At 50.2% G+C, this 16,410-nt stretch overlaps 1 protein-coding gene across 2 annotated transcripts in view; it reads left to right on the forward strand.

Moving 5' to 3' along the window:
* Positions 1–16,410, forward strand: part of LOC102458511 (natural killer cell receptor 2B4-like) — a 74,023-nt gene extending 57,613 nt beyond the window's left edge. The window contains exons 4-9 of one of the 2 annotated variants that reach the window (XM_089772261.1): positions 1,257–1,391; positions 3,552–3,625; positions 10,366–10,431; positions 11,678–11,713; positions 13,068–13,127; positions 14,956–16,410. In XM_089772261.1, coding sequence (XP_089628387.1) covers positions 1,257–1,391; positions 3,552–3,625; positions 10,366–10,431; positions 11,678–11,713; positions 13,068–13,127; positions 14,956–15,036 — 452 coding nt within the window. In that variant the 3' untranslated portion in view covers positions 15,037–16,410. The remainder of the gene's footprint in view (positions 1–1,256; positions 1,392–3,551; positions 3,626–10,365; positions 10,432–11,677; positions 11,714–13,067; positions 13,128–14,955) is intronic. The other variant, XM_089772262.1, reaches the window with a different exon arrangement.

Consider the following 16,410-nt stretch of genomic DNA (forward strand, 5'->3'; position numbering starts at 1 on the left):
ATGTGAGCCTGGGGGGGAGGGGGAGGGAGGAAGACTTTGTGCATTGTCCCCACCCCCAAAACCAGACAGAATCTTCTTCTGCACCCATATCCTCTCCTTGGCTCTGCATCCCCACTAGGGTTGCCAGGTGTCCGGTTCTGAACCAGACAGTCCAGTATTTGAGCTTTCTGTCTTGGAAACAAATTGAGAAAATACCAGTATTTTGGAAATGTCTGGTATTTTCTAATGAAGTAAGTTTTATTATTATCAGGAGTTTCAGTGCATAGCTGCGTACTGCCTGGCTGGTCGACATGCTCACGCTGCGTGAGTCACACAGCATGAGCGTGTCTACCAGCTAGGCAGTACGCAGCTACGCAGTAGAGAGGAGGGGAGTGGGGCAGGGGCGGGATGGAATCCTCAGGGCCGGACTTGCCCATGCACCCTGCCAGTACCGTGCGCAGGATGGGCAGCACCCTGGGATCTGCATGCGTCCAGGCCAGACCCGCTTCCTGCCGGCTGGTTCCCCCCGCACACCCACCCTCCTCCCGGCCAACCCACTCCCCGGCGGCTGATTCCCCCCGGCCAACCCTGTTCCCCCCCAACTCTCTCCCAGCCAGCCCTGCTTCCTGATAGCCGGTTCCTTCCGCTGATCTCCCCCGTCCAAACTCACTCCTCCCGACCCCCTCTCGGCCAGCCCCGCTCCCTGCCAGATGATTCCTCCTCCCCAACATGGCCAGCCCCACTCCCCAGCAGCTGTTTCCCACTTCCCAACCTGGCCAACCCCGCTCCCTCCAATGCCCTCCTGGCCAGCCCTGCTTCCTGCCAGCCATTCCCCCCAGCCTCCCATCTCCCCTGGCCAGCCCCACTCCCCTCCTAGCTGGTCCCCGCCACCATCTGAGATCAAGTGTGTCCGGTATTTTTGTGCAATCATCTGGTAACCCTAATCCTCACCTGCACCCCAGTTCTCTGCCCAAGGTCACACCCAGACCCCAGCACCCTAGTCCCCTAACCTAGATCACAACTGCCTCCTTCACCCAAACTCTGTCCCAGACCCCACACCTCCTCCTGCACTCCAGTGCCTTACCCCATGCTCCCTTCGGCACCCCGCCTCCATCCTAGGCCCCACACCTCCTCCATTAATATCATGGCCTAGTGCGGCCCTGGACCCCTTACCAAAGTCTTGGAGTGGCCCCATTAAAAATTATTGCCCAGCCCTGCTCTAGAGTCACCTGGAAAATAAGGGTAACAAGCACTCAGCTTTTCACCTCTCTCTCCAGGGACAGATGATAACCCTCCCGATAACACTCCCACAATCCCACTGTGGGCGATTGTGGCTGGAGGGCTGGGGCTGCTGCTGCTGCTGCTGACGGTGCTTTTCCTTCTCCTCTTCTGCAAGCGTCAGAAGAAGCGGCGTAAGTGGTTAAAAGGAAGCTCGTCCCACAGAGCAGGGGTGGGCAGTAACTCTTCATGAGGGCATGGCCTGGGGTGCAGGGTTTGGGATGGGACAGGGGACTGGAGTCCAGGATCTGGGAGGGGGGTCGAGGTGCAGGGAGGCAGAGGGTTGGGGTGCCAGAAACAGGCTCTGGCCAGGAGATTGACCTGTTTGACTCCTGGCCATCAACCTTCTGAGGCAGACTCCCTGCCTGTCGCTCAGGGGCCATGTGCTATGAACCTGAGAGGAGGAGGAGAAGCCCCTCCTCCCCCTGCTCCTGCCTGTGTGGTAGGTAGGAAGATGGGGGAGTACCAACACATGCAGAGAGCTGGCTTTCAAGTCAGCTCCGGCTTCCCGCATGTCCCAGCTTGCACCTGCCCCCCTCAATCATTATGCTGCTGCCTCTCTATCAGGAACCCTCACTCACGGGCACTGGCTCCAGCCTCCCCACCTTTATTGCCTTTGGTACAGGAAGGACGGGCTCCACCTAAACCAGAATGGAACCAGGCTGCTGGCACTTAACATGAAAAAGGTCGTAGAGCAGTTTTTAAACTAAGGGCTGGGGGAAAGCCGATGGGTGCAGAGGGGCATGTGAATTGCACAAAGACATCTCTTAGAGGAGGCTCTATTAGTAGAGATTCTCTATGTTCTAGTCAGAAGGGCGGGATGGAAGATGATCAAGTATGGGTAAGATCAGGTGAGAAACAGTCAAGTGAGAGAGAGCCCCATTCAGTCACATCAGGCAGCTAAAAAGGGACAAATGTTTAAAGTGCTTATGCACAAAGACTAGAAGTTTAAATAGTAAGGTCAGTGACTAGAGTGCCTGGTTTTACAGGAGGATATTGCTATAACAGGCATCATGGAAACTTGGTGGAATGAGGACAATGAATGGGATACAGTCATACCAGGGCACAAAATATATCGGAAGGACAGAACAGGTCATATTGGTGGGGGAGTGGGACTATAAGTGAAAGAAAATGTAGAATCAAATGAAGTAAAAATCTTACACGAACCAAATTGTATCATAGGATCTCTATGGATAGTAATTCCATGCTGAAATAAGAAGAATATAACAGTGATCCTAAGAGATCAAGACCAATCTCCGGCATGAGGCAGGACCAAGTAAACCAAGGCCATACTTTGTCCAACCTCTTCTGATCCCCTGGCCAGGATAGTGATAGTGACTATGAAATGCTAAGGGAGATTAGAGAGGCTATCAAAATAAAAAACTCAATAATAGTGGGGGAATTTCAACTATCCCCATATTGACAGGGTACACGTCATCTCAGGGCAGGATGCTGAGATGAAAATTTCTTGGCACCATTTAATGGCTGCTTCTGGAACCCACAAGAGGAGAGGCTATTCTTGATTTGGTCCATCTGATGCTGGAAATGAATATACCTAGACCGCTTGGAAACAGTGATCATGATCCTGCCTTGAGGGCGGGGGGCTGGACTCGATGACCTCTCGAGGTCCCTTCCAGTCCTATTATTCTATGATATAATTAAATTTAACATCAGTGTGGTGGGAAACACACTTCAGCAGCCCAACATTGGCATTTAATTTCAGAAAGGGGAACTACACAAAAAGGAGGAGGTTAATTAAACAGAAATTAAAAGGCACATGGCCAAAAGTAAAATCCCTCAAAGCTGCTTCGAAACTTTTCAAAGACCCTACAGTAAAAACTGAGCTTAAATATATCATTCAAATTAAAAAAAAAAAAAAAAAAAGGAAAACCAATAGAGAATCAAAAAAGTGCCACTGTGGCTTAACAACCAAGTAAAAGAAGCAGTGAGCGATAAAATGTCATTGTTTAAAAAGTGGAAGTTAAATCCTAGTGAGGAAAAGAAAACACAGCACAAACTCTGGAAAATTAAGTGTAAAAATATAATTAGGAAAGCCCCCCAAAAATTTGAAGAACCGCTAGCCAAAAACCCAAAGTAATAGCAATATTTTAAGTACATTATTCATCAGGATCCCTGCTAAATAAACCCCCCCCCCCCCCCAGAGCCTTAAGCAAGTGGAGGTGTCTGGGTGGTGGAGCAGTTTGGACTCTAAGCGTTCTGGGCACCACCAAAATTTCTGCAAACATGCTGCCCCTACTCTCTTGCACAAATCCCTTTCTTCTGTCTCTTCAAAGGTTCCTGTGAAGGCGGTGACCGACCCATCACTATCTACGAGGAAGTGGAGGACCCCCGCACCAGAAGTAACACTGTGAGTCCCCAGTGAATCCCTTTGCTTCCCCCTCAATAGACCAGGCCAGAGCAGTGGTGCTGTTGCTCACTTGGCTTAGCATTGGCAAAAGCTGAAATCGTTCACAGAGTGTCTCGTGTAGAACTCCCCTGCTTTTGCAGAGAGATCGGATGGATATCATGACAGTGTTCCCACCCAGATCAGATAGACACCATCCCTAGGAATGTGGGAATTGCCAGACTGGATCAGAACCAGGACCACCTGGTCCCATATCACTTCTGTGACAGTGGCCAACACAAGATGCCTCAGGAAGGAGAAGAACCCTTCTCTAGGCAGGTGTGGGATAAGCTGTTCTCATTTTCACCCATAGAATCATAGGCATCATTTACACTGCCACTTTTGCCAGCAGTGAGTATGCAAATGAGGCACAGATTAGCTATCACCGTGCTTCATTTGCATAATTTATGCACACCGGGTTTTGCACAAAGGCTGGAGAGACATAAGGATCTTGCGGAAAACGGGGTTTTTCCACACACAAAAAAAGGTCCACACTACTTTTTTTTTTCCGCAAAAACCTTTTGCACATTAAACGGCGTGCATAAACTATAAACTATGCAAATAAGGCACTGTGATATGCTAATCTGCACCTCATTTGCATAATCACTGCCAGCAGAACCGACTGTGAAAATGTAGCCATAGAGTCCTAGAACTGGAAGAGACCTCAGGAGGTCATCGAGTACAGCCCCCTGCCCAAGGCAGGACCAACCCCAACTAAATCATCCCAGCCAGAGCTTGGTCAAGCCAAGACTTAAAAACCTCTAGGGATGGAGATTCCACCCTCTCCCCAGGGAACTCATCCCAGTGCTTCCTCATCCTCCTTGGGAATTAGTTCTTCCTAATATCCAACATAGCCCTCCCTCACTGCAACTTGACCATTGCTCCTTGTTCTGCCATCCGTTTCACAATTGTGAACCGCCTGTCTCCATCTTCTTTGGAAATCCCCCCCCTTCAGGAAGTTGAAGGCTGCTCTCAAATCCTCCCCCCCACTCTTCTTTTCTGCAGACTAAACAAGCCCAAACCCCTCAGTCTCTCCTCATAGATCATGTGTTCCAGCCCCCTCAGCATTTTGGTTACCCTTCACTAGACCCTCTCCAATGCATCCACATCCTTGCTGTAGTGGGGGGCCCAGAACTAGACACAATACTGGCCAGCAGCCACAAGAGCCTGTGGTTGCAATGGTTAGTTGTACTATACGTACATTGTGCAAGGGGCCCGATCCTTCTGTCACTTGCACCCGTTTTGCACTTGTCTGACTTCATGGGAGTGTCTCCTGATTCACACTGGTGTCAGTGAGAAGAGTCAGGCAGGATGTGACCCGTTGCTGAGCAACAGGTAAATCCATTGATGCCAGCAATGCTGCACCAATCAACACCAGTAGAGACTACGCCCCGTTTCTCTAACCTGATGGGGAATGCGGGGAGTGGGGGGGAGATAACAAACGTTAAAGAAAACTGCTCAGTCTTTGAAACAGGACTGCTCATAAAAAGCCATGACAGGAAACTATCATGCACTGAGCCTCGAGGGAAGGAATCTGGATTAACACAGGATCTGGCAAAAGGTTAGAATGGAATCTTACTTGGAAACTGGATTCTATTGGCCTAGCTGTTCACACTGTCTTGGGAGCTGTGGGTTAAGGGTTGTGAGTTGAATTAGGGTGGCCCCAGGGGCACTGTAGCTGGGCGAACCAGCATGGAATAGAATTGGCAGATGATTCTCTACCGGGGCAGTTTGAATATCTCTGTTCTCAGAGCAATGGGCAGAAGATAAAGATCCACCCTAGAGGAATGCAGCCAATATATCTAGGGTGGAAACAAGAATCCCAACCAACCTCAGATACTTAGTGCTGGGGTTTCCTTGCTAACAAAGATCAATAGAAATGTGGATCTCATATAAGAAGGTCTTCAAGCAGCAGCAAAGAGGGCCTTAGCCTGGAGTATCTAACAACTGGGCTACGTCTACACTGGCCCCTTTTTCGGAAGGGGCATGCTAATTTTCAACTTCAGAATAGGGAAATCCGCGGGGGATTTAAATATCCCCCACGGGATTTAAATAAAGATTTCCGCCGCTTTTTTTCCGGCTTGGGGAAAAGCCGGAAAAAAGCGTCTAGACTGGCCCGATCCTCCGGAATAAAGCCCTATTCCGGAGGATCTCTTATTCCTACTTCAAAGATAGCAGTTTTCAGATATCTAAAAGGGTGTCACAAGGAGGAGGGAAAAAACTTGTTCATCTTGGCCTCTGAGGATAGAACCAGAAGCAATGGGCTTAAACTGCAGCAAGGGAGGTTTAGGTTGGACATTAGGAAAGTTCCTAACTGTCAGGTTGGTCAAACACTGGAATAAATTGCCCAGGGAGGTTGTGGAATCTCCATCTGTGGAGATATTTAAGAGCAGGTTAGATAGATGTCTATCAGGGATGGTCTAGACCAGGGTCCCCAACGTTTTGGAGTGCCTGGGGGCGGGGCCGCTCACGCGCTGCATGTACGGGGGTGGGACCGCTCACAGGCCACGTGACTGGGGGCGGGGCCAAGCATGTGCCGCACGTCCAAGGCCGGCACTGGCATGTGCTGCGACCCCGGGCAGGGGCTGCCCAGGTGTCGCGTGCCCGCGGCCGGGGCTGGCACGCGCAGCGCACCCGGGGGCGGGGCCGGCCATGCGCCCGGGGCTGGCACCTGCTGCCCGCCTGGGGGCGGGGCCAGCCCAGATTGCTCCGCGGGCGCACATAAATGGCCTGGCGGGCGCCATGGCGCCCGCGGGTACCACATTGGGGACCACTAGTCTAGACAGTATTTGGTCCTGCCATGAGTGCAGGGGACTGGACTCGATGACTCTCGAGGTCCCTTCCAGTCCTAGTGTTCTAAGATTCTTTGATTCCCCATATTCACAGAGCCAGTTACCTCATCATGCCTTTCTGTTTGTGAGCAGCAGGTCAAGCTGCACATGGCCCCTGGTCAGATCCTTCAGCACTTGTACCAGGAAGTTATCCCCAACATTCTCCAAAAACTTCCTGGATTCTCTGTGTCCCTCGCTGGGGTGGAGGGGGGAAGGGCCTGAGGTACATGCTCTCCCCCTTTGTGGTGGGGGGGCAGGAGCTGCACGCCCTCCTCCTTTCCCCAGCCCGGTCACACACACCCTTGGTCCAGACCCTGCACCCCCAACCCCGTTGCACACCACCTTGGCCAAGATCCCACACCTCAGCCTGCTCACTCATACCCCACCCCAACCTGAGACCCCGCCCCCCAGGTCCCTCACTCATCACACTGCCAAGACCCCACATGCGAAGCCTACTCTTGCCCCCTCCCTGCTGGCCAGACACTTACCCCCAGCCTGCTCCTGGACCCTTCCCTTGACCAGTCATCTACCCCCAGAGAGAGGGGAACTGGCGAACATAGCAAGCAGGGGGCACAGCCCCTTAATAACTATGAATATCCTTTTTTTTTCTATATAAATGTTTCGCATCCCTCTTTGACTCTTACTAGTTTCTTGGCCTCAATGACAGCCTGTGAGAGCGAGTTCCACAGTCTGATTATGTATTAATTGAAAAAATAATCTCTCTTATTGGCTTTGAGTTAGTCAATTTCACTTTCAAATGTTTCTGTCTCATCACAAGCATGAGCAGGCGAACAGAGACGTCTGAGCTATCATCCTAAAAAGCCCCACGTACTAAGTAGTAACTTAGCATTTCTGTTGCTGCTTTCTAGATGTGGAGCCTTAATGAAGTCAGGTCAACATCATTACCCCCATTTTATGGGAGGGGAAACTGAGGCACAGAGTGGGGGGGGGGGGAATGACTTGCTCAGGGTCAAAATTGAGAGTGACACATAGGTCTCCTCATTCCCACTCCAGTGCCATTTCCTTTTGACTGGTTCCAGTTGAGATGACTACAATTCCCCCCTCAAGTTTTGAATGCCTGTGGCATACCATACTTCCCATCTAACCATTAATGCTGAGTTGCTGTGTAACTGTTAAGCTGCCATGCTCCACCCCAGAGGTGGCTGCCTTGCAGGGGTGGAGGAAGCAATCTCTGTGTATGTATGTATATAACAGTGTACATATTGCTTTGCAGCCTGCAGGATAGAAGTGCTATAGAAATATGTTTTCACTGTAAGATAGGGAATAAGAAATACCTTTTCGAAACAGGTGAATGAAATGTCTGCAATGTGCAAGATTTATTCATAACCATCTGCTGCCCCCTTTTGGCCAGTATACTGCATAGCAGCTCCCTTTCTGATTTCTGATCTGCTGCGGCCACAGGAGTCTCATTTTGTCTTACTTATTTGAAGCTGCCATAGTTTAAATATGCTTTCCCCACAGTCTTTGTGTCTCTTCTTCCTTGTTTTGTGATGTTTCACTTCTCTGCACATCTTCAAGAAGTGGAGCTAAGGTCAGATGAGCAAGGGATTTTTCATGTTTAGACACTGAGGCTGTGTCTAGACTGGCAAGCCGCTTTTGTGGAAAAACTTGCCAGTTGTCTACACTGGCCACTTGATTTTGCGCAAGAGCACTGACTTTGTAATGTACAAAATCAGTGCTTCTTGCGCAAATACTTTCATGCTTCCATTTGGGCAAAAGCCCTTTTCTGGAAATTCTTTTGTGCAAGAGGGCCAGTGTAGACAGCTAAAAACTGTTTTGCACAAAAAAACCCTGATGGCGAAAATGGCGATCGGGGCTTTCTTGCGCAAAATTGCGTCTAGATTGGCATGGACGCTTTTCCGCAAAAAGTGCTTTTGCAGAAAAGTGTCCGTGCCCATCTAGACGCTCTTTTCTGCAAATGTTTTTAACGGAAAAACTTTTTTGTTAAAAGCATTTGCAGAAAATCATGTCAGTCTAGACTTAGCCTGAATGTATAAAAGAGCAGCATGAAATCAAGGAGGTAACGCTGCTGGTTAATGCCTATAGACACCACTGTTCTCTGTGGGCTGGAATGGGAGGGAATGTGGGCTATAACAGCAGAGAAAGAGGGACAGGGCAGAACTGGGAGGCAAATCAATATCTTAGATGCTTATATACAAATGCGAGAAGTATGGGTAATAAGCAGGAAGAACTGGAAGTGCTAATAAATAAATACAACTATGACATCGTTGGCATCACAGAGACTTGATGGGATGATACACATGATTGGAACACTGGTTTAGAAGGGTACAACTTACTCAGGAAGGACAGGCGGGGGAGAAAGGGAGGAGGTGTTGCCATATCTATTAAAAATGTACGCACTTGGACTGAAGTGGAGATGGACATAGGAGACAGATGTGTCAAGAGTCTCTGGGTTAGGCTAAAAGGGATAAAAAAAAAAGCAAGGGTGATGTCATGCTAGGGGTCTACTACAGGCCAGGAAGAGGTGGATGAAGCTTTTTTTTAAATAACTAACAAAATCATCCAAAGCACATCCAAAGTGCAGGATTTGGCGGTGATGGGGGACTTCAGCTATCCAGACATATGTTGGGAAACTAACACAGCAGGGTACAGACTATCCAGTAAGTTCTTGGGCTGCATTGAAGACAACATTTTTATTTCAGAAGGTTGAAAAAGCTACTGGGGAAAACTGTTCTAGATTTGATTTTAACAAATAGGGAGTAACTGGTTCAGAATTTGAAAGTGGAAGGCAGCTTGGGTGAAAGTGATCATAAGATCATAGAGTTCATGATCCTAAGGAAGGGTAGAAGGGAGAACAGCAAAATAGAGACAATGGATTTCAGGAAGGCAGATTTTGGTAAACTCAGAGAGCTGGTAGGTAAGGCCCCACGGGAAGCAAGACTAATGGGAAAAACAACCAAAGAGAAGTGGCAGTTTTTCAAAGGGACATTAAGGGCCCAAAAGCAAGCTATTCTGCTGCGTTGGAAAGACAGAAAGTAAGGCAAAAGGTCACCTTGGCTTAACCAGGAGATCTTGCGTGATCTAAAATAAAATAGGAGTCATATGTAACCCTCCTAGTGGGTAGTGCCAGCAGCAGTCAGGGCCAGGTTCAATATCCAGGGCTATGTCTACACTGGTGGGTTCTTGCGCAAGAAAACTTCCACACTACCATGTGCGAGCTGTGCTTTTGCACAAGAGTGCCCATGGCAGTGTGGACCCTCTCTTGCGCAAGAAAGCTCTGGTGACCATTTTAGCCACAGGAGTTTCTCTCCTCGTGGAATGAGGTTTAACAGTTAATTCAAACGAAGGGGTTTATCTCGGAATCCCGCTTCTCTGCTGCATGTAGACGCGGACAGTTACTTCGGGCTAGTCAGTTTCCAAAATGGCGACAGGCCCGGAATATGCTAATCAAGCACAGGATATTTAAATCTCGTGCTTCATTAGCAATTTTGGTCGCCCTCGTTAGCCTCCTTAGTTTGAACTAGGGGACTAGTGTAGATGTACCCGAAGAGATTAATTCTGTTGCATTTCTCAACATCTAATTTTCTGGCATCTGTTTAAAAATGTAAAAAATAGTTTTGGCATGACTTCTTTTTACTCCCCTAGTGTTGCTTGTCTTGTATGGGTCCATCACCTTCTAGCAACCTGATCAGGAACTCCCTAGAGTCTGTGCAGTGGTTCCTGTTGATTTCATCATACCTTGGAGCTGGCCCTAGAGGGTGGTTGAATTTTATTCTCTCAGTATCTGAGCCAGTGTTCCTGCTTGCAGAGAGAGGAAGGAAATAGAACACCTTATTTTCCTCCATGATTAAAGATATTTAAACTAACTTGGTGATTATTTCTCCCGTACAGAATGCAAATGCAAGGAGCAGAGTGGTAGGAAATACCATCTATGCTGAAATCAACACCAAACCGCAAGTAAGTGCCCAGTGCTCCTTCTAACCCCATTCACTCTGCTGATTGCAAGCCTTAAGTGTTGTTTTACATTCCCTGTGCAGGTGTATGGATGAAAAAAGTCACTGCTTAGGCCTCTCTTAGAGAAGGGGTTGGGAACCATCCCTTCTCCTACCTGTTCTGAGAAACCTTGAGAGATGGGGAGTCCACACCTTCCTGTGAAAGCCTGTTCCAGCTCTTCCCCACCCTGCAAGTTTAGAAGGCTGTTCCTAATAGCCAGACTGTTTCCTGATTCTGCTGAGCTAGGAATTGCCAGTGGCTCACTGATTAAACTTGAGGCTTGAAAGGTTTTAGCCCTGGTATCAGTATTATAGATTGAAGTTCAGTGTCTGGGTGAGCACCCCGCTGTGAGCAGCGATCACACTCACGCTGAGTGTCCCTGTCCTAAAATCTCCCCAGCTGGTATCTGTTCCTAATCCTAGGGTTCCCTGGCCTCAGTTTACACCCTAAATCCCCTAACATCATAGTCTCAATTCCCCGATAACTCAGGGTTATTGTTGGTAGCCCACAGCCCTCAAACCCTTATGCCAACTAGTTAAATATCTCCTCCCTCTCTTCCTCATTGCTGTACTTTGCACTTGGCTTTATTGAATTTCACCTTGTTGGATCTAAGTCTCCAATTTAGAATCCTAGAATCCCTGGGCTGGAAGAGACCTTAGGAGTCAACAAGTCCAGCCCCTACCCAAAGCAGGACCAATCCCAACTAAACCATCCCATCCAGGGCAGGGCTGGCCCAAGCCATTTGTGTGCCCCAGGCTCCGGGAGCTCGGCGCTGCCCCTGGGACAGCCCCGCCCCCGGGCTTGCAGCGCATTGGCAGCCCCACCTTGGGCGCCCAGCGCATGCGTAGCCTTGCCCCTGCCCGGTCCGGCAGCCCCGCTCAGTGCCCCCTACAATGGAGCGCCCTGGGCGGTAGCCTGGTCAGCCCGTAGCTTGGGCTGGCTCTGATCCAGGGCTTTGTCAGGCTGAAACTTAAAAACCTCTGGGAATGGAGATTCCACCATCTCCCCAGGGAACCCATCCCAGTGCTTCACCAGTACTTTGTCAGAGTGGTTTTGAATTTTAATTCTTATCTGCTTGGATCAGATCCAGGCAGGTGTAAATTTGCTCCACTGAAGTAAATGGAACTACGCTGACCTGTGCCAAGTGGGAGCTGGGGCCTTTGTCTATTGTTTGCTCTTTTCTAATGTTGACCGTCTTGGCTTTCTCCAGGCACCAGACTTCACGGTGTATGCTGCTGTTCAGAAGGTGAGTCTGTCTTGCTGTGGTTGTAGTAGAATATGAGCGAACCACAGCAAGTGGCCATGTTTGGGCTCTGCAAGATTCTTTAGGCTACTGTCCAACGTATCCTCTAATTGTTTCAAACCATGTACAGAATAAATGCTGTTGTGTGCACCACCAGTACAAACACCAGCTGCAAGCTTTGGGTGCTCTGCTAATCAGCTGGGTGGCACTGAAATCTCCCCTGGCTGGCTTCCCAAGTGCACAGCTTACAGGGGACACTGCTCCTGTCCCTAGCAGTGTTACCCTTCCTGATGGAGTAAGGGTCAAAGCCCTTTGCGGTTTCCTGATGGCTCACTTTTCAGAGATGACTGGTGAGGCAGATTGATGGCCAAATCACAAACATTAACATGTCTGTAGGGTTGCCAGGTGTCCGGTATTCTACCAGACAGTCCGGTATTTGCATTCTGTCTGATTAAAAAAAAATCAGAGAATACTGGACATGTGCAATGTCCAGTATTCTCTGATTTTTCTGGCATGGCGTGGGCAGGGGGAGCAGCTGAAAGGTGGGACCACGATTGCCGCTAGGAACCTGTGATTGCACAGAAGCTCGGCGGGGGCCAAGGGAGCGGCTGGGACTCCCCGCCTGGTAGCGCTCTGAGTGCTTCAGAAGGCTTGCAAGGGTGAGGGAGTGGCTGGGACTCCCTAGATGGGAGGCGGGGCTGCCATGGGCGCCGGGAGCCTGTGATTGCGCAGAAGCCTGGCGGGGGAGGGGGAAGTGGCTGGGAGTCTGCCCTGCAAGGCTTCTGTGCAATCACAGGCTCCCAGCCTGGGAGTCCCAGCTGGGAGGCAGGATTGCGATTGCCGCTTATCCCACGTTCTCTTTTTTTATTTCCTTCTGCTCAACCAAAAAATACCGGATGTCTGGGTTTTTTGGGAGACCATCTGGCAACCCTACTTGTGGCAAGGGCCCTTCTTACCCAGGCCACCGCTGGAGCCAGCCCCTCGCTCCCAGCCCCAGGGGCTGGAGTTCGCAGCAGGTCTCTGTGGTGGGGAGCCCAGTCACTCCTCCTGGGACTCCCTCCTCTGCTCAAATGCTGGCATGACTCAAACTATCTGCTTTCATGCTCTTTGTTCCCCCACCCACGCCCCAGTCTGCCTCAGCCAGCTCCCTGCCAGCTGCTTCTAATTGACCTGCAGCCCTCTGCTTCTATTTAGCAGGTCTTTTACGCTTTTTGGGCTGCCTTTCTCCCCCTGTGCAGCAGCCTTCTGGCCTGGCCCTGCCACGCCACAGTCTCTCTTTGCTAGAGCATGGAGGGAAGCTGGGGTTTATTGCTGTGCTTATGGATGCTCTAACCAGACGTCTCACTCTGCTTCACAGCCTCCTTGCAACAAAAGGCAGAAAATCCACCCGGCTTTGCTGTCTACAGTCTATGCAGAGGTAACGGGTGTGCTGCTCCAGTCCTGCCATGTGGAACCCCCTCCCTACAGGGGACTGAAGTTCCCTGCCCCACACCTCACCAGAGCTATGAGTTGCCACAATCCTCAGGGCAAAATGCTGGACTCGTTCCCCATGATGGGGAGGGAGGGAGTGTTTACCCCCCTCCAGCTCTTGAAAGGGAAGAGAAGGAAAGGAAAATCAGATACAGGTGTGGGCCAGATTCCCTGCTGGTGCACACGAGCTGTAATTTCATGATATCAGCTGTCACTCTAGTTTCACTGGGCACAGACCCTTTACGGAGCTGGGGTGAAATGAGCCAGGTAGAGTCTCACCTGGTGCAAACAGATGCAGGCAGTGGGGACTAATGTCAGCTGAAGATTTGGCTCTGCATGTTTCCATCTCTTGCCTGGGGCCTGATTCTTCCACAAATGGGCAAGAGCAGCTTCTGCTGACAGTGACTCCGATGTCGCTCCATTTCAAAGCAGCACGTGATGGGGAGGGTCCTGCTCTTGCAGAGCCGGGGCTGGAGCAGTGTGACCTTGTGTCATCTCAGCTGCTGCTGTTCCCAGCAGCCTGCTCTCTAGGGCTCTGTCCCTTCTGCCCAGCAAGCGGGACCAACGGGGACCAAAGCGCCTGCGGCTTCTCTCTGGCTTCAAAACATTGCTGAGCGGTCTGTTAACTATACAGTGAATGAGCAAGAACAGAATCCTCAGTCCTATGCCCATAGGTGGTCGGTGAAGGTAGGGCTGGGGGAAGCAAGCCCCCAGCCCCGCTCCCAAGCTCCGCCCCCAGCCCCGCTCCCAAGCTCCGCCCCCCATAGGATCCAAGCTGCCTCCCTCCCCCCACCACAGGAGGTGGGGTAGTGCCCCATATGTGTGACCCCCAGCACCAAGGGGAGGGTTGTAGGCAGGTGTGACGTAGTGGAGGTGCCTTACTAGGGCTGTGGCGACCTTGCTAGGGCTGTGGCGACCTCTGCTGTCTGGTCATTATGCAAAGGGGGCTCCAAACCTGTCTGACCAGCCACCCCCCCATGGGGAGGAACAAAGGAAGGTGGATGCTGCCCTGGCTGGGGGGCAGGGCTGGAGGAGAGTGAGTTTTTAGTTTGGGTCTGGGAGCATGGAAGAAGCAGCCTCAGCAACAGGCTGGGGGGTTTAGAAGCTGAGACCCCCCCCCATATCAAGGGGGGCTGAGGCATCCTAGGCCTGCCCTGTAACCTGGTGACATCTGTGCTGTGCTGTGCTGTATTCTGGAGAGGCAATAAACTCCCTCTGTTCTACCGGTTGGTGGAGTCTGTGCATGCCATTTCGGGGGTGTAGGAGGCGGGGGACCCCAACGCGTCGTCACAGCAGGCATGCGCCCCCACTCTCTCCAGCCCCAGAGAACGGGGAGAGCGGATGTGCAGGAGCAGCAACACTCTGCCCCAACGTGCCTACGACAGGCGTTCTGGGGATGGAGTGTGGGAGGGATCAGGCTGGAGGTTGGACAAAGCAGGGCCTCTCCCTGCCTAGCACACCCGCTGCCCCTGCTTGTGTCACCTGCTTGCCCCTGGTGTAACCCATTCACATCTGTGTGTTGCAGTTCAGGGCCAGAGTCCTTTCCTTGTGCCCCTCACCTGTAGCCTCTGGCCTGGTCACTCCCCAGCTGTGCTTGGTTTTAGATGTGGCTAATTTTTTTTTTAATTCTTATCCAGCCTTACTGCCCTGTCTCCTCCTCCTTCCCACCCCCGCCAGGATTGTAAATGCCAGTAGACATGCTGCCTCTGAGGCTTGTGTATTTAAGGGGATTTCCTCTTGCTGAAGCACATTCAAGGTGGCTGGTTTTCTTGTAGGTCCAAGATGCTCCTGCCAGACCCAGGCGCCCTCAGATGCCGCGCTCCTCTTCACCTAGCCATGGGCACTTGTATTCCTAGCTCCAGCAGCGCCTCACTGCACAGCACCGCCTTCCTTTCCTTAAAGGCCTTTCCCCTGGGAGCAAACTCCATGGTGATGGACAGATCTCTGCCTGCACCGACAAGCTTTGATCTGAGCTTCTTGGATGTACAAGACTTGGGGTTCTTCCTCAGTGTGATGAGACTGCAAATAGCACAATAAGAGCCTCTTCGTTTCTCTCCTGCAGTCCCACGCTGAACTTTGGTGACTCATTTGAAAACTAGCACACAGAGGTGTGGAGAACAGATAACTGAACTTTCCTTTCACTGGAAAAGACTGAGTTTGAGAAGGCATGATGTGGAAAGATGGTTGGCTTGGGGGTATTTGTTAATCTTAACTGGTTAAAACTCCTTTGCAGTTTGTGTACAGCAATGTGTATAGATTTAATTGCACAAGCAATGGATGCTGTGGGTTAATTTGCTTAATAGCTTTAAAGTAGGCTATAATTCACTCTAGTGCTGGTGTAAATCAGGAAAAACTCCACCAAAGTCAGCTAGGCCAGATACTCAGTATAAAACCACTGAGCTCCAAGTTAGGGCTGTGTGATACCTGAGTAACTGGGAGAAGGGGTAGTTCTGCTCTTGAGCAAAGTATCTAAGGCAGGGGTGGCCAACCTGCAGCTCTTCACATGTTTTCCGCCACTGTTTCAGCTCTCTTCGTTAAATAGGTTGGCCACCTCTAGTCTAAGGGGCAGGGAATGGGACTGGAGTTTGGAATTAAGAGTTTTGGTGCCTGAGTTGCATAAAAGCCTAGTGCCAGCTCTCATGACTTCCTGAAGAAAATGGCTGTTTCCAGTTACTTTATTTTACACAAAACTAATGCAGGGTGTAAAATAAATTCATCACCTCCAATTTACACACAAAATAGATGTTGTTTTTAAAGAAGCATTTTACAATGGCAAAGATCAATGGAAATGTATCTAGAATTTTTTTTAAAGCTATTTGAATTTTATTTAAAAAAAAAAACAAACCTCCTGCCACAATTTGTCCTGGCTGATAGAAGTGTAAAATGGTAGAATAAAAAGACTCAAGAGAAAGTTGAAAACTTTTCAACCTTCTAGTCACTTGCAACAAGCTGGTGGAAAAGGGAAGGAAACTTGTTTTGTTTTTTAAATAGGGCAAGAGGAGGGGGATGACCCAATGGGCAGGGTGCTGCCACAGGCTTCTGGTGTAAACTTTGTGCAAGTCATGTAGTCTCTCTGTTACGAGTCTGCATACTTTTATCTGAATCACCCGGTGGTTTTATTTACACATGACACCCATACCACTTCTCGACGCCCCGCCCTCTGCACATACGCCATAGAGGCCAAAAGGAGCAGGAGATTACATCTGAATATAGTTTCTAGGTCACCCGCC

Source organism: Pelodiscus sinensis, chromosome 22 (genome assembly GCF_052426305.1).
Source record: "Pelodiscus sinensis isolate ZL-2025 chromosome 22, ASM5242630v1, whole genome shotgun sequence".
NCBI classification, from domain to species: Eukaryota; Metazoa; Chordata; order Testudines; family Trionychidae; genus Pelodiscus; species Pelodiscus sinensis.